The sequence below is a fragment of the Lampris incognitus genome, chromosome 2 (genome assembly GCF_029633865.1).
Source record: "Lampris incognitus isolate fLamInc1 chromosome 2, fLamInc1.hap2, whole genome shotgun sequence".
NCBI lineage: Eukaryota > Metazoa > Chordata > Actinopteri > Lampriformes > Lampridae > Lampris > Lampris incognitus.
The window spans coordinates 88,648,239-88,669,654 of NC_079212.1; the positions used below are offsets into that span (position 1 = coordinate 88,648,239).

General features: G+C 48.5%; 1 protein-coding gene across 2 annotated transcripts; it reads right to left on the minus strand.

The window, feature by feature from the left end:
* Positions 1-4,182: 4,182 nt before the first annotated feature.
* On the minus strand, positions 4,183-20,450 carry uroc1 (urocanate hydratase 1). Of its 2 annotated transcripts, XM_056273940.1 has the most exons (19): positions 20,262-20,450; positions 19,084-19,214; positions 18,859-18,952; positions 17,596-17,655; positions 17,345-17,473; positions 17,176-17,237; positions 16,957-17,023; positions 10,168-10,311; positions 9,963-10,051; positions 8,971-9,033; positions 8,651-8,830; positions 8,464-8,561; positions 8,209-8,281; positions 6,422-6,611; positions 6,209-6,307; positions 5,715-5,814; positions 5,333-5,414; positions 4,696-4,795; positions 4,183-4,587 (listed from the first exon to the last, which is right to left on the minus strand). In XM_056273940.1, exons 1-19 carry the CDS (start codon positions 20,385-20,387, stop codon positions 4,447-4,449), a joined length of 2,028 nt encoding a protein of 675 aa, XP_056129915.1. In that variant the 5' UTR covers positions 20,388-20,450; the 3' UTR covers positions 4,183-4,446. The 2 variants fall into 2 exon arrangements, with proteins under 2 accessions (XP_056129915.1, XP_056129916.1); XM_056273941.1 differs by lacking the exon at positions 10,168-10,311.
* Between the last annotated feature and the right edge of the window lie 966 nt (positions 20,451-21,416).

Consider the following 21,416-nt stretch of genomic DNA (forward strand, 5'->3'; position numbering starts at 1 on the left):
AGATTAGATTGTTTTATTAGCCACACGACCAAGGCCGGCGGAATTTGTATTTAGTGGACAGGGACCTGTAGCGCCTCCCTGAGGGAAGGAGCTGGAAGAGGTGATGAGCAGGATGTGAGGGGTCAGAGGTGATCTTCTGTGCTCGCTTTACAGTCCTGTGAGTATGTAGAGATTCAGCTGAGGGGAGTGGGTCGCCTATGATTTTGGATGCCTTGTTGACAAACCGCTGCAGTTTTTTCCGCGTTTGACTGTCCGTGCCTCCGTACCATACTGCAATACTGTAATACTGTAACACTGTAATATTGTAATACTGTAATAGCAGATGTTATGATGGACTTAATAATGGCTGAGTAAAACAGAACGAGAAGTTGATGTTTGATCCGGTATTTTTTAAGATGCCTAAGAAAGTAAAGTCGTTGTTGAGCTTTTGCAATGATGTGTTCAGTGTTAATTTTCCACTTCAGGTTATTGCTGATGTGTGTCCCAAGGAATTTAAACGAGTAAGTGGTGGTGATGGGGTCTCCGTTCATTTGTATGGGTGTTTTGGGATTCGGCATGCATCGGAAGTCAATAATGAGTTCTTGGGTTTTGGCTGTATTAAGCAGAAGGTCGTTGTTTGTGCACCAAGTGGCAGCTTGGTGTACTGCAGTGCGGTACTGGGTTTCATCATTGTTGGAGATGAGGCCTACAATGGTTGTATCATCTGCGTATTTTATTATTTTCACAGAACTGTCCGTGGGTGTCAAGCGGGTGGTGTAAAGTGAGAAGAGCCAGGGGGAGAGAACACAGCCCTGAGGAACACCTGTACTGAGGGTAAGAGGGTGTGAGGTTAGGTTATTAACCCTCACCCTCTGTGGCCTGTTCCACAGGAAGCTCCGAATCCAGTGGCCTATGGCTGGGTCAATGTTCATATCCAAGAGTATGGTAAAGAGTTGGAGTGGGTTGATGGTGTTGAAGGCGTAACTGAAGTGTATGAACAGCATGTGTGCGTAGCTGTTTGGTGAGTCCAGGTGTTGCAGGGCATGGTGCAGGGCTATGCTAACTGCAGCCTCAACAAACCGGTTGGTTGGCTTGATAGGCAAATTGATATGGGTCTGTCATCGGGGAGGTGCAAGATTTCAGGTGTGACAGAATGAAGCTCTCAAACGCTTTCATGGCCACAGATGTTAGGACAACTGGTCTGAAGTCACTGAGGCAGGTGGTCTTTGAGGACTTTGAAACAGGAATGATGGTAGAGAGTTTGAAGCACTGTGGGACTGTACACTGGCTTACAGAGGTGTTAAATATGGTGGAAAATATTGGGGCCAACTGTGCTGCACAGTGGCTCAACAAAGCACACACCCTGAATCAGAATCAGAATCAGAATCAGAAGGTGAACCCTCGTGTTTAAGGTGGCTTTTTAAATCTGCTGTGACTGAACATGTGGTTTTTGACCTGTAGATGTCAGCAAAGTCATTAAAATGGTCTAGGTGTTTAGTTTCGCTTTAAGGGGGGCCTTGACCACTTCCGGGATCAGTGGTATTCAATAATGCATCATGGAGGCCCATGTGACTAAAGAGTCCTCTGCTGTGTGTTAACCAGTTGTGTTGTAATGAAAACCCGCATACACACAACTCTCCATGCTACATGACCGAATACCACTGATCCAGATCCATCCACTGATCCAGATCCATCCACGCCCCCTAAGGAGTCTGTCTCAGGTTAGCCTCGGTCCTTCTCATTGGCACTAAACTGCAGTAGCTCATGCCAACGGCATTTACAATGACTAAAATTCAACTGGGCAATTGGATTTTGGCATTCACGTAACTTACGGTTGAATCACAAATGCCCGCTGTGGCATTTTCAAAATTGATAATAGGCACTAAAATCATACAATACACTTTACACTTTATTTATGTAGCAGCTTTCAGGCGAAACGTGGAGACTATATATATATATATATATAGCTGATGAGTGTGAGACACATGAAACAGGCTTGTACTGCCATGCATTAAAATCTTTTTTCCTGTATCCATGTTGATATATATATATATATATATATATATATATATATATATATATACACTACCGTTCAAAAGTTTGGGATCACCCAAACAATTTCGTGTTTTCCATGAAAAGTCACACTTATTCACCACCATATGTTGTGAAATGAATAGAAAATAGAGTCAAGACATTGACAAGGTTAGAAATAATGATTTGTATTTGAAATAAGATTTTTTTTACATCAAACTTTGCTTTCGTCAAAGAATCCTCCATTTGCAGCAATTACAGCATTGCAGACCTTTGGCATTCTAGCTGTTAATTTGTTGAGGTAATCTGGAGAAATTGCACCCCACGCTTCCAGAAGCAGCTCCCACAAGTTGGATTGGTTGGATGGGCACTTCTTTGAGCAGATTGAGTTTCTGGAGCATCACATTTGTGGGGTCAATTAAACGCTCAAAATGGCCAGAAAAAGAGAACTTTCATCTGAAACTCGACAGTCTATTCTTGTTCTTAGAAATGAAGGCTATTCCATGCGAGAAATTGCTAAGAAATTGAAGATTTCCCACACCGGTGTGTACTACTCCCTTCAGAGGACAGCACAAACAGGCTCTAACAGGTACTATTTAATGAAGATGCCAGTTGGGGACCTGTGAGGCGTCTGTTTCTCAAACTAGAGACTCTAATGTACTTATCTTCTTGCTCAGTTGTGCAACGCGGCCTCCCACTTCTTTTTCTACTCTGGTTAGAGCCTGTTTGTGCTGTCCTCTGAAGGGAGTAGTACACACCGGTGTGGGAAATCTTCAATTTCTTAGCAATTTCTCGCATGGAATAGCCTTCATTTCTAAGAACAAGAATAGACTGTCGAGTTTCAGATGAAAGTTCTCTTTTTCTGGCCATTTTGAGCGTTTAATTGACCCCACAAATGTGATGCTCCAGAAACTCAATCTGCTCAAAGAAGTGCCCATCCAACCAATCCAACTTGTGGGAGCTGCTTCTGGAAGCGTGGGGTGCAATTTCTCCAGATTACCTCAACAAATTAACAGCTAGAATGCCAAAGGTCTGCAATGCTGTAACTGCTGCAAATGGAGGATTCTTTGACGAAAGCAAAGTTTGATGTAAAAAAAATCTTATTTCAAATACAAATCATTATTTCTAACCTTGTCAATGTCTTGACTCTATTTTCTATTCATTTCACAACATATGGTGGTGAATAAGTGTGACTTTTCATGGAAAACACGAAATTGTTTGGGTGATCCCAAACTTTTGAACGGTAGTGTATATATATATATATATACGTATATAGTCTCTACATGGAAAAAACTTGGTGAAATATCTTTGTATTTTCGGTTTTGTTAAATTGTTTTTGCTGAATGTGGTTAGGTATCAGTAACGTGCAGTGGGGTGCATGGCTGGGTAGGCAGTGAACTGTATTTGTGCCAGAGAGGGGCAAGCAGACTCTGCCTCAGCAGCTGGCATTCACGAATGCTAGCCTTGGGAGCAAGCCGTCCTGAATAGGGCACGCCTTTTATCGATAAAAACAAGTTTTACACGATTTTTTTACAACAATCTTAACAAATTAAAGTTAAAAAAAAATTAAAAAAAATTTTTTTTGGAGCTATCATGATATTTCATTTTTTTCTTATTAGCCTGGGTGAGGCACTGCCTACCCTGCCTCCCCTGACTGCACATCATGGTTAGGTTTTGTGAATTTGTTTTGTGAAATCTTGTGTTTTGCACTTTCAGACCACCGTGTCATTTACTTGTGAAGCAAAAACCATCCATCCATCCATCTATTATCCAAACTGCTTATCCCAACTGGGGTCGCGGGATGCTGGAGCCTATCCCAGCAGTCATTGGGCGGCAGGCGGGGAGACACCCTGGACAGGCCGCCCGGCCAACACACACACACACACACACACACACACACACACACACACACACACACACCCCTGGGGACAATGTAGTACGGCCGATTCAGCTGACCTACATGTGTTTGGACTGTGGGAGGAAACTGGAGCCCCCGGAGGAAACCCACAAAACCAATTAAAGTAACAAACACAAACAAAAAACAAAGAAAATAACAAAGAAAGTAACAAAAAGTAACAAAAAAAGTAGCTTAAAAAAAGAAGCGAAACCAAATTAATGTTAAAATTCCTCGCCACAATAAACTGAGAAAGTATTGGGCTGCGACTCACAAGGTTTAAAATTCATTCAAGCTCAGAATTTAATGTTCAGCACAACACAATAAAAGACATGTGTACTTCTCATAGATCTGGTTAAGTGGCTAGGCACACAGCTAACATGACATCATCACTGTTAATTCATTAACTCTCAACACGTGATATTTTCATGGAAATTGGATTGATTTGTCCCAACTAGAGTCTAGGTCATGTATAATGCTGTGAAATGACGTCATGGTGTGGTTGCTGTGCAGCTAGCGGTGACCCTGTAGCGCAGCCCCGGCTAGCCCTGTAGGGCACGGTCCAGCACATGGTCTTCCTGCACGGGGAAGGGCATGGTGACGCGCAGCTGCCTGTTCTCCTCCATGGTGCGTTGGATGGTTTCATAGGCGTTTACATTCCCAGACCAACAGCGGCGAGCCACCTACGGCACCCGGGATTTATACAGTTGAGAACGACACCGACGGCATCCTGGTAGTATAATTTGAGTGACATAAGATATCTTGGATTTCACTTAAGTTATGCCCCTCACCCCATTGGAGACATCCCAGTTGAGCATTAGACTGGCACGCTTCGCTGCGCCCTCTGATCCATCCAGAAGCAATCCAAACCCTCCATTAATCACCTCGCCCCTGCCAAGACATTAAGGACGAGACAGAATGAGAGACTGACGAGAAGTAGGTGGATAACCAGACCATAAAGCCAAATATAAACAGGGTCTGGATAAGAGCATCGCTGTGATGAATCACGACAGTGGACACTTCATCCATCCTTCCATTACCCAAGCTGCTTACCCTGCTCTCAGGGTCGCGGGGATGCTGGAGCCTATCCCAGCAGTCATTGGGCGGCAGGCGGGGAGACACCCTGGACAGGCTGCTGGGCCATCACAGGGCCCACACACACACACACATTCACACCTAGGGACAATTTAGTACGGCCGAGTCACCTGACCTACATGTCTTTGGACTGTGGGAGGAAATCGGAGCCCCCGGAGGAAACCCACGCAGACACGGGGAGAACATGCAAACTCCACACAGAGGCTGACCTGGGATGACCCCCAAGGTTGGACTACCCCGGGGCTCGAACCCAGGACCTACTTGCTGTGAGGCGACCGCGCTAACCACTGTGCCACCCACTTCATACATAGCCAGCATGTACGATTGCCTTACCAGCCAACGCCTCCTCCGTTGTGCAGCGCCACCCATGTAGCGCCCCTGAACGCGTCGCCAACAAAGTTCTGAACGGCCATGTCTTTAAAGCAGAGACACAAAACAACCGTCACTTTGACTCATTTCACACTATTCTCACAAAGAAGACGGAGAGTGACAGGCGAGCTGTTGCAACTGAAAAAGGGGGACTCGTACACAACACAAGTTGTGAGCTGGATGTTGCAAACGTTGTAAGCTCATGATGTGCAGCAGGGATGAACTATCAGAACACCCAGGGTCATTTCCAGTTCCAGCCACTTTACTTTAGGCTGGCATCTCTCTAATCAAATGGTAATGAGCAATAAAAGAAATACAGAAGTGTACTGGAAATGCAAGCACATACCAGCACAGAAGACAGACCCGTCATACACGTTAGAGGTCTCTCTGAAAGGACTGTCAGTCCCACTGACATCGTGATGGTCTCTGCTGATGATCACTGGAGCCTAAACACAGCAACAAGCATGCTGTCACTGGGGTGTCACCTCCCTCCCTAACTCAACACTGACTTCCTAGCTGTTCCTACTGGCCAGAACAGCCTCTTACTGAAACTCTTCATGTAAAGCTGTTCCTACTGGACAGAACAGCCTCTTACTGAAACTCTTCATGAAAAGCTGTTCCTACTGGCCAGAACAGCCTCTTACTGAAACTCTTCATGTAAAGCTGTTCCTACTGGACAGAACAGCCTCTTACTGAAACTCTTCATGAAAAGCTGTTCCTACTGGCCAGAACAGCCTCTTACTGAAACTCTTCATGAAAAGCTGTTCCTACTGGCCAGAACAGCCTCTTACTGAAACTCTTCATGAAAAGCTGTTCCTACTGGCCAGAACAGCCTCTTACTGAAACTCTTCCATCAGCAACAGCTTGGTTGATGGCCAACGCAATGCTGACTCTGCCTTTCTGGTCTGAGTAGAGGATTCTGGCTTGGGATCCCACCACCTTAAAACAGAGAACAAATAGAAGCAATCTGAGCACGTATCTGTGTTTTAAATGATCTGCCATCTGCCCACCTTGCAGGCGCGAAGTGAACAGGCCGTCCAGAGAGTCACTGACCATGCTGTGCTTTCCAGCCTCTCGGATCCAGCGGATGTTGTCGTTGTACTGCAGCCTGATGCGTTCGTTCACATTGGCACCAATCTCCTCCAGGACAGTGGCAGCGATTTCATCAGTTACTGCAAGGTCTTGGGGATCACCGGAGGTACACACCCAGCGAAATGGCCCAAAGCCCAGTGAGAAAATGTCCCTATGAGAAGGATGCAATTGGAAAGCGATTATAGCCGCTGTGTCTGGAAGAATAAACATCTGTTTAGTTTTTTTTTTTTTTGGGGGGGGGGACTTGCTCTTTCAAGCTGTTTTGAAGACCTCAATGTTTGCCCTATCAAGGGCCAATTAGCCTACTGCTGTTTTCCTCCTACTTACATAGACTGATGAGCCAAAACATTATGACCACTTACACGTGAGCTGAATAACATTGATCATCTCCAAACAAGGGCACATGTCAAGGTCTGGGTAGATCAGATGGTAAGAGAACAATCAGTTGTCATAGCTACCGTGTTGGATACAGGAAAAATGGGCAAGTGTAAGGATCTGAGTGACTCTGACCAGGGTCAAATTGTTATGGCCAGACGACTGGGTCAGAGCATCTCTGAAATGGCAAGGCCTGTGGGGTGTTCCCGGTCAGCAGTGGTGAGTACCTATTGACAGTGGTCCGAGGAGGGACAAACCACAAACCGGTAACACGGTGTTGGGCACCCAAGCCTCATCGATAAGCGAGGGCAACAAAGGCTATCCCGTCTGGTCTGAACTGACAGAAGGTCTACTGTGGCACAAGTCACAGAAAATTGTAATGATGGTTATGGGAGGAATGTAACATAACACATGGTGCATCGCACCCTGCTGCATATGGGGCCTGCATAGCCGCAGACCGGTTAGAGTGCCCATGATGACTCCTGTCCACCATCAAAAGTGCCTACAATGGGCACATGACCATCAGAAATGGACCTTGAAGCAGTGGAAGGTCACCTGGTCTGAGTCCATTTTCTTTTAGGTTACGTGGATGATCATGTATGTGTGTGCCATTTACCTGGGAAGTGATGGCACCAGGATGCACTATGGGAAGACAACAAGCCGGTGGAGGGAGTATGATGCTCTGTGCAATGTTCTGCTGGGAAACCCAGTCTGGCCATTCATGTGGACATCAATTTGACACGTACCACCTATGGTATCGGTAGTGGTAATGGTATTCCCTGATGGCAGTGGCCTCATTCAGCAGGATAATGTGCCCTGCCACACTACACATGTTCAGGAACGGTTTGAGGAACATGATGAAGTGTTAAAGCTGTTGCCCTGGCCTCCACATTCTCCAGATCTCAATCTGATTGAGCATCTGTGGGATGTACTGGACTGACAAGTCTGATCCACAGTGGCTCCAACTCGCAACTTACAGGACTTGAGGGATCTGTTGTTAATGTTTTGGTGCCAGATACCAAAGGACACCATCAGGGGCTTTGTAGAGTCCATGTCTCAGCGGGTTGGTGCTGTTTTGGCGACACATGGAGGACCAACAGCATATTAGGCAAGTGGTCATAATGTTTTGACTCATCAGTGTATAAACACAATAATGAAGTCAGCACCCCGTCTGTAATACTCAGTGTTTGTTACACATGACCATTTCACCAGGTGACCGTGTTACGTGCAGTGTGTAGACCATTTTTCGGCATCTGTGTTTTTTGGTCCACTCTTGCACCTACCTATGACACTGTGCACTGTGTGCACTCTACCCCCCACCTGTCAACCGTGCCAGAAATCCTGTAGACCGTATGCTAGAACGTATGACCTACCCCATAATGTGCTGGACATAGGAGGGGTAGCGGAACTCAGTTGCTGAAGCCCCGGTCTTCCCAACCTCTGCCCCTGAAGGGACAAGATGAACACTTAACAAACGTTCTTTTTGAAGCAATTGATCATCGCACTGAAATACTTTTACTGATAGTTGCTCTGTGTCCGTGTCCGTGTGTGTGTGTGTGTGTGTGTGTGTGTGTGTGTGTGTGCATGCGTGCACATGTGCAAGCAAGTGAATGCTTTGCAGAGCTCACCAGCTCTCTGGGCCTCCAGGAGAAATGCGTTGCCATAGTCCCAGAAAAACATGCCTGCATCAGCCAGCTTGTTGATGGCCTTCACCTGTCTACAGAGGCTGTAACAGTATGCAAAACACCCACCGTTACATGGAACCGGTATCCCACTGCAGAGCATAATACCATTCTCCTGGGTTACGTCTCTGACCTCTGCCGGACTGCAGTGCGGAAGCGGTTGGGGTCGGTGGTCATGAGCTGGTTTGCCTGGTGGAAGCTGAGCTGGGTTGGGTAGTAACCTCCACTGAAAGGGTTGTGAAGGGAGGTCTGGTCTGAGCCCAGGTCCACAAGCAGGTCTCCCGTCCTCTCATACTCTAGCAACAGCCTCTCCCTGGCGAGGGAACACAGCAGACAGAGACTGAGGGAGCGGCGCTGTGGTGGCAGTGACAAGTAGATCAGAGCAGGGGGCGACTTTCTAGTCACTGGTCTGGGCCAGGCCTTGGCATGAAGGGATTTTTATCTTTCGCTCACCAGAGGTCTACGATGTTCCCATGGTAACCCAGACTGAGAGGAGTCTTGGAGCTCTTGGCCTCTCTGTAAGACACAAAATAATAACAACCACTTCCTGGCAGAGTCAAAAATTGTTAGGATCAGAGTGAATGATTGAAAGAGCTTGGTTAATGCTGCTACGGACTACATCCCGACGCTTGTTCTCTAGAGCTAAGAGGAGCTGGAGGATAATGGAATCAGGCATATCTATTTGTCATTTCATTCCATGCACCTGTGCACATGAACTGAAACATGGTTTCCCCCAGCCCACAGCAGTGCAACACAAAGACACAAACATATCCAAACTACAAAAAAATCTACATAAAGTACAAAACACATATATCCAACATAACAAAAATAATCACTGTCCAAGAGAGTGAATGCCAGGATGACTGTGGGAACTGCCGGTCTGCATGGGCTAGCAGTTAGCTTAGCCTGCCCAGCTTCTGCGTCCTGTCAGACGGCCCTCGGTGTTTCCTCTCCGGGCACAGCTCCAGGCAGGGCCGTGGTCCCTGGGTCCACAGTACGCAGCAGACCAAGCTCTCCCAGCCGATCCAGTGCTAGCTCTCCCAGCCATCAAACAAAGACACAAACTTAGACGCAGACATGGACAAAGACACTGCATGGACGGTACTGGGTGAGGCTGCCGCAAACGTGAATTCATGCCGCCATCTTTTCCGGTGTGGGAAGATGAATGTGTGAACGGTGTGAAGAAGAGGAACACCAGCAAAATATATAAATAAACATTCAAAACATCAGATGGCATATAATTGCCGGTTAGAGAAAGACAGTGTCGGCCAATTAAAATGACCACGTCTTTGCATATTTACTGTGTAGCATGAACAACCTGATGAACATGCTACACATGTAAACATTCAAATATGTACAGCACCAACACAGACAGGCACACTCACAGTCGTACTCACTAAATCATATTGATGAGGTGAATTGTCACGTACGCATGAACCCGTTACCTGATTCTCTTGATGCAATGGTCCAAACTGCCGGTTACCTCCATTAGCCAGCCCTGCTCATGCCGCTTTCTCAGAGGAGCCTCGTCCACCTACAGTGTGTGTTCACAGGCACGATAAAACACCCCAACCACCTGCTGCCATCTTTTATCCCCCCCCCCCCAACACTGATCAACCTGTGTGGCAGTGAGCATTAGCGTGAAAAAACCTCTGCGATGACCCCCACACAACCGGCAATGACAGCCGCTTTGGCCTGAGCGCCACTCATCCCCCCGAGGCCAGACGTCACGAAGACCCGGCCGGACAAGTCTCCAGAACCCAGGTACCTCCTCCCTGCATTCAGCACTGTCAGCTACGCAAAAGGAAGAAGAAGAAGAGAAAAGAGGGGATAAACCATACACACGATAAAACAGATCAAATCAACCAAAAATAACGACGCACCACGGGGATCTTATTATCAATAAGGTGAATCACAGACCATTCACTATGCAGAAATAATTAAGTTGCATATTCTAGTGATATAACGCCATGCATATCCACTGGAACTACACTAGGTGTTATGTACTACCCGGACTGTTATTATGGTTACACCACTACCATGTATGGTTATTACGTCTGCCTACTGAGCCACGATTAAACCTGAGTTCTATAACCCGGTGTGGTCTTTGATCCTCGACCAATACTACCCCAAGTATTACTTCATGGTGGCAGCGGTAAAGTACTCTCTATGAAGAACGAAGATAGACTGATAAAATTGTCCGTGGATAATTTCTGTCATCATTCAAGCAAGAGTGCGCCGGAGCTGAGCTAGCCGCAAAGCTAACTGGCTAGCTAGTAACAGGAGACGTCATGGCATCGCATCTACCGACGATGAATTGGTCAGACCCGGACCTGGGTGAGGCAATTTCACTGTATAAACAGAAAATGACTCTGTATTTAGAAGATGAAGAAATAAATGATGCAGCTAAACAAGCTAGGAAAATATGTCTTGGAATCGGAGATGAAGGATTAAAAAGACTGAATGCCAGTGGTCTCACCGATGATGAAAAGAAAAAGCCTGCCAAACTATGGGACTTCTTTGAAAAACAGCTAAAGTTGAACGTAAATTTCAGAATCCATAGACTGCAACTGATGCAACACAGACAGAAACCAGATGAGAATATTGATGATTTTGTGACCAGAGCCAGAACACTAGCACAGAAATGTCAGTTTTCAGACGAAGAGCTTAACGAGCGTATGATTGAGCTTATTATTGCGAGCACTCCCCATGATGCCCTGAGGAATGATCTATACAGCAAACCAAAAGGATATTCCTTAGCAGAGGTTCTGGCCGAGGGACGAAAATATGAAGCCCTGACAGCAGGCAATGAACAGTTAGACAAACTTAGCCTGTCACACAATGAGAGAATCCACGCTGTGGACAGGGACCGCATATGTCGTAACTGTGGGAGAAGCCACAAACCACGTCGATGTCCTGCATATGATGATGAATGCAATGCGTGTGCTGCAAAAGGTCACTGGGAGCGGTGCTGCAGGAAGGCCAAACGAGAGCGCCAGGAACACTCCAGCCAGAGCAGGAGCGGGGGAAGTAAGTCCCACACACCACAAGACAAACAGCACAAGCACAAAACCTATATAAACAAAAAGCAACAGAGCAGGACTCGCATACATGCTGTAGAGAGTAGCAGTGAAACAGACAGTGAGAACGAAAGTACTTACCAGAAACAGTTCCACTCCATAACTATCAGTGAAAAGTGCATGCATAGCATAGACAGCAAGCCGGCCAGAGAGAAGGCATACACAGTCCTGAAGGTGACACCACCCGACCTACCTGGTCGTGGATACACACTACGTCTGAAGATAGACACAGGTGCGTCAGGCAACACACTCCCATTGCGTACCTTCAAGCAGATGTACGGTGAAAATGCATGCACCCAGAAACGACTGAAAAAAACCAACAGGAGGCTATCTGCATACAGTGGTCACGCCATCCCCTGCCTAGGCACCATTGACATTCCATGCCAGTACAAAGAATCCAAATGGATCAATGCAAAGTTCTATGTTGTAGACGTACCAGGGCCAGCCATAGTTGGGCTGCCAACATGTGAACTGTTAAACCTAGTGACTGTCAGTGTAGATGCAGTGACCGAGAAAGGACATGCAAACCAGAAAAAAGTCAACACAAGACAGACAAAACCCAAAATGACCATATCTAACAGTGCAGACCTAAAGAGAGCATACCCAGACCAGTTTGACAAAATTGGCAACTTCAGTGGAAAGGCCAAGCTCTTCCTGAAAAAGGATGCTGAACCATTCATAGACCCACCACGTAAGTGCAGCATTCACATCAAAGACAAACTGAAAGATGAACTGAATAACCTAGTCGAACAAGATGTGTTAAGAAAAGTAGAACAGCGCACAGACTGGTGCTCGAGTCTGGCATACAGCACAAAGAAAGACAGTTCCCTTTGCATATGCTTAGACCCCCAAAAGCTTAATGCCAGCCTTAGGAGATGCCCACACAAGATTCCTACTGTGGAGGAACTGAACCCGAAGTTTGCAAATGCAAAAATATTCAGCAAACTTGACGCAAAAGCTGGATATTGGTCAATACACCTAGAGGAAGAGTCACAACTGCTAACCACATTCCGAACTCCATTTGGTAGATACTGCTGGAAACGTTTGCCATTTGGTCTCAGTGTCTCTCAAGATCTCTTCCAGGCAAAGATGGACCAAATCCTGGAGGGGCTCGATGGTGTCGTCAGCATAGCCGATGATATCGCAGTCTACGGAGCAAGCGAAGAGGAGCATGACAGGAACCTGACCAACCTGATGGAGAGAGCAGCCAAGACAGGTATTGTGTTCAACAGTGACAAGTGCACAATCAAACAGACAAGCATCTCATTCTTTGGCAACCTGTACACAGACAAAGGTATCAAACCTGATCCAGCCAAAATCAGGGACATCAAGAAAATGCCGACACCCCAGAACAAAGATGAACTGAGCAGATTCTTGGGGATGCTGACCTACCTGTCACCCTACATCCCAAAGTTCGCAGACAAAGCACACACACTGAGGGTGCTGCTGAAAAGTGACGTGCCTTGGACATGGGATACTGACCACCAAAAGAGCTTTGAGGACCTGAAATCAGTTATCAACGAACATGACTGCCTGAAGTACTATGATCCAAGCACACCTCTGACACTTGAGGTCGATGCATCACAGAAAGGACTGGGCGTGGCATTAGTGCAGAACAAAAGACCCATAGCTTTTGGCTCAAAGACACTGGACGACTGCCAATCCAGGTATAGCAACATAGAGCGAGAAATGCTGGCCATAGTCTATGGAATGCAGCGATACCATACCTACCTGTATGGGAAGTCATTCATTGTAGTTACAGACCACAAACCCCTCGTTACCATATGCACAAAGCCACTGCATGCCGCCCCGCCACGGCTTCAGCGAATGCTGATAAAAACACAAGGATACAACTACGAGGTCACGTATCGACCAGGAAACCAGATGGTCCTGGCAGACACACTCAGCCGACTACCCAACCCTGAGAACAAGAGCAACATCGAGCTGGACGAGCGCATTGACGGAATAGAGGCAGAAGTCGAGGATCCAGAGATGCTCACTGTTGCAATGATAAACTTCTCTCCCGAGAAACAGGACGCACTCCGCACGGAAACCACCAGCGACCCCAGACTCAATGCGCCCGCCATCTTTTCCCTCGTGTTCCGGCCGAGGCGAGACCGATGCCTCACTGTGTCTTGGTCCTCCGAGGTTGTTTTGGGGTCCAGCACTGGGTCAGTATACACGCCAGAACCGCTGTGTAATCCAATTCTGCCCACAGGTCATGGGCCCAGAGGCACCCAGCGATTTACCGCCGAGAGAACAGCGTGTCTGGCGAGAGTTAGCATGCTATGCTAGCAGCACGGCGGGCGAGCCGCCGAGTCGGGTAGCCGCTGGTCTCGGCTGGTTTTTGACGGAGGTGAAGAGAGAGTTATGAACTGTGAGAGACGAATATTTTGGGCCATCTTCGGCACCCCTTTCTTCCACCTTGCTCTCCACTCCGGTAACTGACATCTATTCAAAGCATGTACCACGTTGCCCATTGCGTTCGGCCAATTGCCCAATTACCCCACTCTTCCGAGCCGTCCCGGTCGCTGCTCCACCCCCTCTGCCGATTCGGGGAGGGCTGCAGACTACCACATGCCTCCTCCCATACATGTGGAGTCGCCAGCCGCTTCTTTTCACCTGACAGTGTGGAGTTTCACCAGGGGGGCGTAGCGCGTGGGAGGATCACGCTATTCCCCCCGCCCCGAACAGGCGGCCCGATCGACCAGAGGGGGCGCTGGTGCAGCGGCCAGGACACATACCCACATCCGGCTTCCCACCCGCAGACACGGCCAATTGTGTCTGCAGGGACGCCCGACCAAGCCGGAGGTAACACGGGGATTCGAACCACCCATCCCCATGTTGGTAGGCAACGGAATAGGCCGCTACGCTACCGGGACGTCCCCTAACACTAAGATTTGACTGTCAGCCACCCTGTAAATCACATGAATCATGCATTACGACGATATTGAGAGTGTGTTCTCATTAGTCTTAACCTACCTACATCTTCCTCTTTTAAAGTTTACAAAAGGTAGTCTCCACCTTCACGTCAACCCATTTTTATGTTTGCCTACACTCACCCGCTCCTCCTCTGCGGTGAGGTTGGGGGTCCGAGCTGGTGCGTGTGGTACTCGGGGGTCTCTACCACGGTTCGGTGGTACCGGGTCCAGGGGCAAGCCGGCGCATAGCTCCTTCAACGTGGACATCCTGTTCGGCCTCTGCTACCACGCTACCAGCTGTGCAGAGAGACGGCGGTGAACCCCACTGCAGCTGACCACCACTGGGAAGAAATGTAGCTCACTGTAACAAGGACCTGTAGGGATTTGGAGCGGGGGGGGGGGGGGGGGGCTTGTGAGGGACCTCTCAGGTTCTGGTTCTGTCATTGGTTGCTTGGCCGTCCGAAATCCACCAATGAAAAGCCACGGATCAGCTGTTTGGTAATTATTGATTACCTGACGCGGACAAACATTGCCTCGAACCTCTGACCTCTTGATGCTGGGCCATGTAAGGCCCAGCTCAGTTAAACAACGACGCATTTCGTGTGGATGGGTAAATAATGATTAACATCTCCAACCACGTGAGAAGCGGCACTGGAAAAAGCCATGTGGAATTCTTTTAATTCTCATGGGCGTAAAATCCAGAAGTTTCAGGCGCGTTAAGGACGAATGAAGAAGGCGTGTTCTGTTTGGAAGCCCCGCCCCCTTCGAACGGCGGAACTTCCTGCAGCTTTTACTACAGGTCAGAGCAACACCCATCGACAGTAAACTACCGTCACCAGCAGAACTGATCTTCGGAAGGCCGGTCACCACCCTGCTGCCGAGTCGAGGGGACCCAGGCAAGGAGGAAAACCGACTCCACCTGGAGCAGAGAACAGCAAACATGAAGGAACATCATGACCGCAGCAGCGGCAGAGAACTACCTCCACTCGGTCCCGGACAGCACGTATCTGTCCTGAACAAGGAAAAAGGGACTTGGTATCCAGCCACCGTCGTACAAAAGTGCGATGAGCCAAGGAGCTACATTGTGCAAACATCAAATGGGAACAAACTCAGACGTGGCAGGTGCCACCTGCGGGAAATTCACCACCCCCATGCACTGAGGAGCGCAAGAACCCGCTTCACAGAACCTCAACGGGACACTCATGCAGCTGGAACTTCTTCCAGCCAAACCTGTGAAACACACAAGACAGTACGCACAAGATATGGAAGAGCTGTTTCCAAACCAGCTCACTACAAGGACTATGAGTAGAGACAATCACACACAAAAGGAGGGCTCTGAATATGTTTATATTTTGATACTGTAAAAATTGAAAACTAAACAGGGGGGATGTAGTAATATAACGCCATGTATATCCACTGGAACTACACTAGGTGTTATGTACTACCCGGACTGTTATTATGGTTACACCACTACCATGTATGGTTATTACGTCTGCCTACTGAGCCACGATTAAACCTGAGTTCTATAACCCGGTGTGGTCATTGATCCTCGACCAATACTACCCCAAGTATTACTTCACATATGAGTAAAATAGGTGTACTCGAACAATGATGACTGGTAATTACTGAGTCATCTGATTATAAGGTGAATATAGAATGTTCTGGAAGATAACACCACGTCCAATATTCACCTTATAATCAGGTTTAACAGATCACTGCTATTTATTCCTGTCACACGTCTCCAAACCCCGCTCTTCCGAGCCGTACCGGTCGCTGCTCCACCCTCTCTGCCGAGGCAGGGAGGGCTGCAGAGCTGCTTCTTTTCACCTGACAGTGAGGAGTTTCACCAGGGGGACGTAGCGCGTGGGAGGATCACACTATTCCCCCCAGTCCCCCCCCCACGAACAGATCAACCAGAGGAGGCGCTAGTGCAGCGACCAGAACACATACCCACATCCGGCTTCCCGCTCGCAGACACGGCCAATTGTGTCTGTAGGACGCCCAACCAAGCCGGAGGTAAGACGGGGATTCGAATCGGCGATCCCTGTGTTCGTAGGCAACGGAATAGACCGCCACGCTACCAGGACGCCCCAGGATTCAGAGTACTTGTGTTTGGTACAATGTGATTTGTGCATTTATCCCATACGGTGTTTGATGTCGATTGCATTTAATGGCACATTATAAAGACAAGGAAGCGAACCAGAGATATAGAGAATCCCCCATTTTACTGTACATTACTCAGTAATTTCTACTCATCGTAGTTCAGTTACATCTATATACCCTTATATTACTAGGTTATTACCATGTAATGAACGGCCTGTAACATGAAGGGTTACCATGAACAAAAAGGGTGGTGAGACAAAATACACTTTTGCAAAGGCCTTGTGAAAAGACAATGGGGTGTGCGCAGTATGAATGCTCTTCAGTGTTTGACAAACCATTGTGCCATGCACGATCCCTTGAGGCCCGATGTAGCAATAGCTTCCTGCTGTCATTTGACCATACCTGGGAATGGACGAACAAAAGAGACGTGGTTATATCCATAAACCTGCAACCACATCGTAAAAAGAGCAACACTTCCTTGTTTCTGCCATGCTACAAATGGTACCGAACAACTGAACAACTCATTGGCAAATGAAAAGCCCCTGCAAACTCACATGGATACACCAAGGGCAAACATCTTTTCATACTGGTCTCTGGAGGAGTAATTTGGAATGACCTGAGAGAAGCAGAGCGATAAAGGTTAACAGAAAGATCGTGTGATAGAATCAAAGTGATTGAAGAAAGTGTGACTGTAACATGTGCCGGTGTCAGCGGTTCGGTTACCATGCCGTTGGTAATGATGGCCCGAGGTGAGGAGGGCAGGCTGGGGAACAGGCCCATGGGATGGCCGCTGTACAGGACCAGAGTCTGCTCCTCTGTCATCTCGCTCAGGTAGTGCATCACCAGCCAAAACTGCACTCACACACATACACATTCACGTGTGAACAGAAAAACATATGCTGATTTGTGTATTTACCTTCAGGTCATAGCACTATGAAAGCTCTTATATGAAGACACGCGGACTTAGGACTTACCTGGGCCCAGTTACTAAACACTTGTCCATTCCCTCCGTAGGTGACAAGCTCCTGTGGAAACTGAAAGAAAAATCAGAATCAGAATCAGGAACACTTTATTTGTCATTTCCTTTCATGCACTTGCGCACATGAAATGAAACGACACATCGTTTCCCCCAGCCCACAACAGTGCAACACAAAGACAACAACACAACCAAAAACTACAAGAACACATATGTATATCCAAACTAACACACATAAAATCACTGTGCAGGAGAATGAACGCCAGCTAGGATGACTGTCAGAACTGCCGGTCTGCATGGGCTAGCAGTTAGCTTAGCCTGTCCCGCTTCTGCATCCTGTCAGACCATCCTTGGTGTTTCCTCTTCGGGTGCAGCTTCGGTTAGGGCCGTGGTCCTTGGGCCCATCGGACGCAGCAGACCAGGTTCCCTCAGCCGATCCAATGCCAGCTGTCCCAGCCAGACACCTTCATTACACCTCTCTACACTTCACACAACGAAACTAAAAACAGTAAACACTAGACGAGGCCGCTTGCCGCCAGACCGCCCTGGGTGTTGGGCTATGGGAAGCAACTGCTAGCCCATGTGGTGTTATCGGAACTGCCGGTCTGCATGGTCGAGCAGTTAGCTTAGCCTGCCCCGCTTCCGCGTCCTGTCAGACCACCCTTGGTGTTTCGCAGCTCTGGTAAAGGTCGTGGTTCTTGGGCCCACAGGATGCAGCAGACCAGGCTCCCTCAGCCGATGCAACACTAGCTCTCCCAGCAAGACACCTTCAACACACCTCCCTGCACTCCATATGATGATACTAAAAACACAGTCAAAGTTAGGCGAGGCCGCCGCCAGACCGCCCTTGGTGTTATCAGAACTGCCGGTCTGCATGGGCTAGCAGTTAGCTTAGCCTGCCCCACTTCCGCGTCCTGTGAGACCGCCCTCTGTGTTACCTCTTCGGGCACAGCTCCAGGCAGGGCCGTGGTCCCTGGGCCCACAGGACACAGCAGACCAAGCTCTCCTAGACAATCCAGCGCCAGCTCTCCCTGCCATCAAACCAAGACAAACTTGGCACATACGTGGACAAAGACACTGCATGGACGGTACTGGCTGAGGCCGCCACAAACGTGAATTTGCGCTGCCCACACCGGAAGCGGGTGGATCATGAAAGATCATTAACATTCTGAAGCAGCTATAGGGAGACTTATTCCCAAGACTTGACAGTGGGTTGTAGGGAGCTTTAGTAAGCTCATACGAACTTCCATCTGGTGCTTACCTGTGCAACCGCCGGGTCCAAGTTGTTCATGATCATGAGCATGATGGAGGCTGCTTGTTGTGTGCGACATGGGTACTGGCCTATTGGGTACGCTCTTGCAAAATAGAAACACATGCATATATTGTCACAACCGCTAAACAGATAAAATCCTACACAGTCATGTCTTTAAAGGGAATAACGAGTTTGCGGATAGATTAGCCAGGGAGGATTGTTAAATTGCCTCACCTCATGGGCATGGTGGGGCAGAAACGGTACATGTAGATGTGTCCATACTGCCGCAGCTCTTGAGCAAACTCAGCTGCTAATGTCGCATGGTGGGTTGGTTGAAAATAACGCAAGGCGTTCCTCAAGGCCAGCTAGACAGATGGAAAGGTTTGGGTTATGCAGAATGGTGCAAAGGAACAGTATAAAAGCAAGAGCATGATGAATGTTTCACCCCTCTCTCAATGTTTTACTCACAGTGTCTCTGTTTCTGTTTTCTCTCCATATCTAACTGATCGAGCAGCCCTCTTATCTCACTTAATTATTGACTCTGACCTTTGCTCCGGGTTTGGGCAAAGAATCAAAAGCCTGAGTTTTTCAGTGACGCCATAGCCAAAACAGTGCGAAATATGTCATGACATTCGTGCGTCCACATGTGACACCAAGTGAACAACTCGCTGACTCCAATATTGTGCCGTAATCTCGCGACTTGATCATAATGGGCATCTCATAATTAAAATTTGAAGAAGGTCACTGCCATTTTTTATTTTGATCACCAAGATTTTTTTGCCTCCTCCCAAACTAGTAGTAGTAGTAGTAGTAGTAGTAGTAGTAGTAGTAGTAATAGTGTATCCGGCCAATTACCCCACTCTTCCGAGCCGTCCCGGTCGCTGCTCCACCCCCTCTGCCGATTCGGGGAGGGCTGCAGACTACCACATGCCTCCTCCCATACATGTGGAGTCGCCAGCCGCTTCTTTTCACCTGACAGTGAGGAGTTTCACCAGGGGGGCGTAGCACGTGGGAGGATCACGCTATTCCCCCCGCCCCGAACAGGCGCCCCGATCGACCAGAGGGGGCGCTGGTGCAGCGGCCAGGACACATACCCACATCCGGCTTCCCACCCGCAGACACGGCCAATTGTGTCTGCAGGGACGCCCGACCAAGCCGGAGGTAACACGGGGATTCGAACCACCCATCCCCATGTTGGTAGGCAACGGAATAGGCCGCTACGCTACCGGGACGTCCCCTAACACTAAGATTTGACTGTCAGCCACCCTGTAAACCACATGAATCATGCATTACGACGATATTGAGAGTGTGTTCTCATTAGTCTTAACCTACCTACATCTTCCTCTTTTAAAGTTTACAAAAGGTAGTCTCCACCTTCACGTCAACCCATTTTTATGTTTGCCTACACTCACCCGCTCCTCCTCTGCGGTGAGGTTGGGGGTCCGAGCTGGTGCGTGTGGTACTCGGGGGTCTCTACCACGGTTCGGTGGTACCGGGTCCAGGGGCAAGCCGGCGCATAGCTCCTTCAACGTGGACATCCTGTTCGGCCTCTGCTACCACGCTACCAGCTGTGCAGAGAGACGGCGGTGAACCCCACTGCAGCTGACCACCACTGGGAAGAAATGTAGTTCACTGTAACAAGGACCTGTAGGGATTTGGAGCGGGGGGGGGGGGGCTTGTGAGGGACCTCTCAGGTTCTGGTTCTGTCATTGGTTGCTTGGCCGTCCGAAATCCACCAATGAAAAGCCACGGATCAGCTGTTTGGTAATTATTGATTACCTGACGCGGACAAACATTGCCTCGAACCTCTGACCTCTTGATGCTGGGCCATGTAAGGCCCAGCTCAGTTAAACAACGACGCATCTCGTGTGGATGGGTAAATAATGATTAACATCTCCAACCACGTGAGAAGCGGCACTGGAAAAAGCCATGTGGAATTCTTTTAATTCTCATGGGCGTAAAATCCAGAAGTTTCAGGCGCGTTAAGGACTAATGAAGAAGGCGTGTTCTGTTTGGAAGCCCCGCCCCCTTCGAACGGCGGAACTTCCTGCAGCGGGATTACCGCCCGCCATCTTTTCCCTCGTGTTCCGGCCGAGGCGAGACTGATGCCTCACTGTGTCTTGGTCCTCCGAGGTTGTTTTGGGGTCCAGCACTGGGTCAGTATACACGCCAGAACCGCTGTGTAATCCAACTCTGCCCACAGGGCATGGGCCCAGAGGCACCCAGCGATTTACCGCCGAGAGAACAGCGTGTCTGGCGAGAGTTAGCATGCTATGCTAGCAGCACGGCGGGCGAGCCGCCGAGTCGGGTAGCCGCTGGTCTCGGCTGGTTTTTGACGGAGGTGAAGAGAGAGTTATGAACTGTGAGAGACGAATATTTTGGGGAGTTATGAACTGTGAGAGACGAATATTTTGGGCCATCTTCGGCACCCCTTTCTTCCACCTTGCTCTCCACTCCGGTAACTGACATCTATTCAAAGCATGTACCACGTTGCCCATTGCGTTCGGCCAATTGCCCAATTACCCCACTCTTCCGAGCCGTCCCGGTCGCTGCTCCACCCCCTCTGC

Excerpts from the sequence above, each read along its gene's own strand:
- uroc1 (XM_056273940.1), bottom strand. The coding sequence starts at position 20,387 with ATGTCCACGTTGAAGGAGCTATGCGCCGGCTTGCCCCTGGACCCGGTA. Across the intron at positions 17,238-17,344 it reads CCATCATTACCAACGGCATG|GTCATTCCAAATTACTCCTC; the intron begins GTAACCGAACCG and ends TGCTTCTCTCAG. Across the intron at positions 10,312-16,956 it reads GGATCGTGCATGGCACAATG|CTGACAGTGCTGAATGCAGG; the intron begins GTTTGTCAAACA and ends CCTTTTGCGTAG.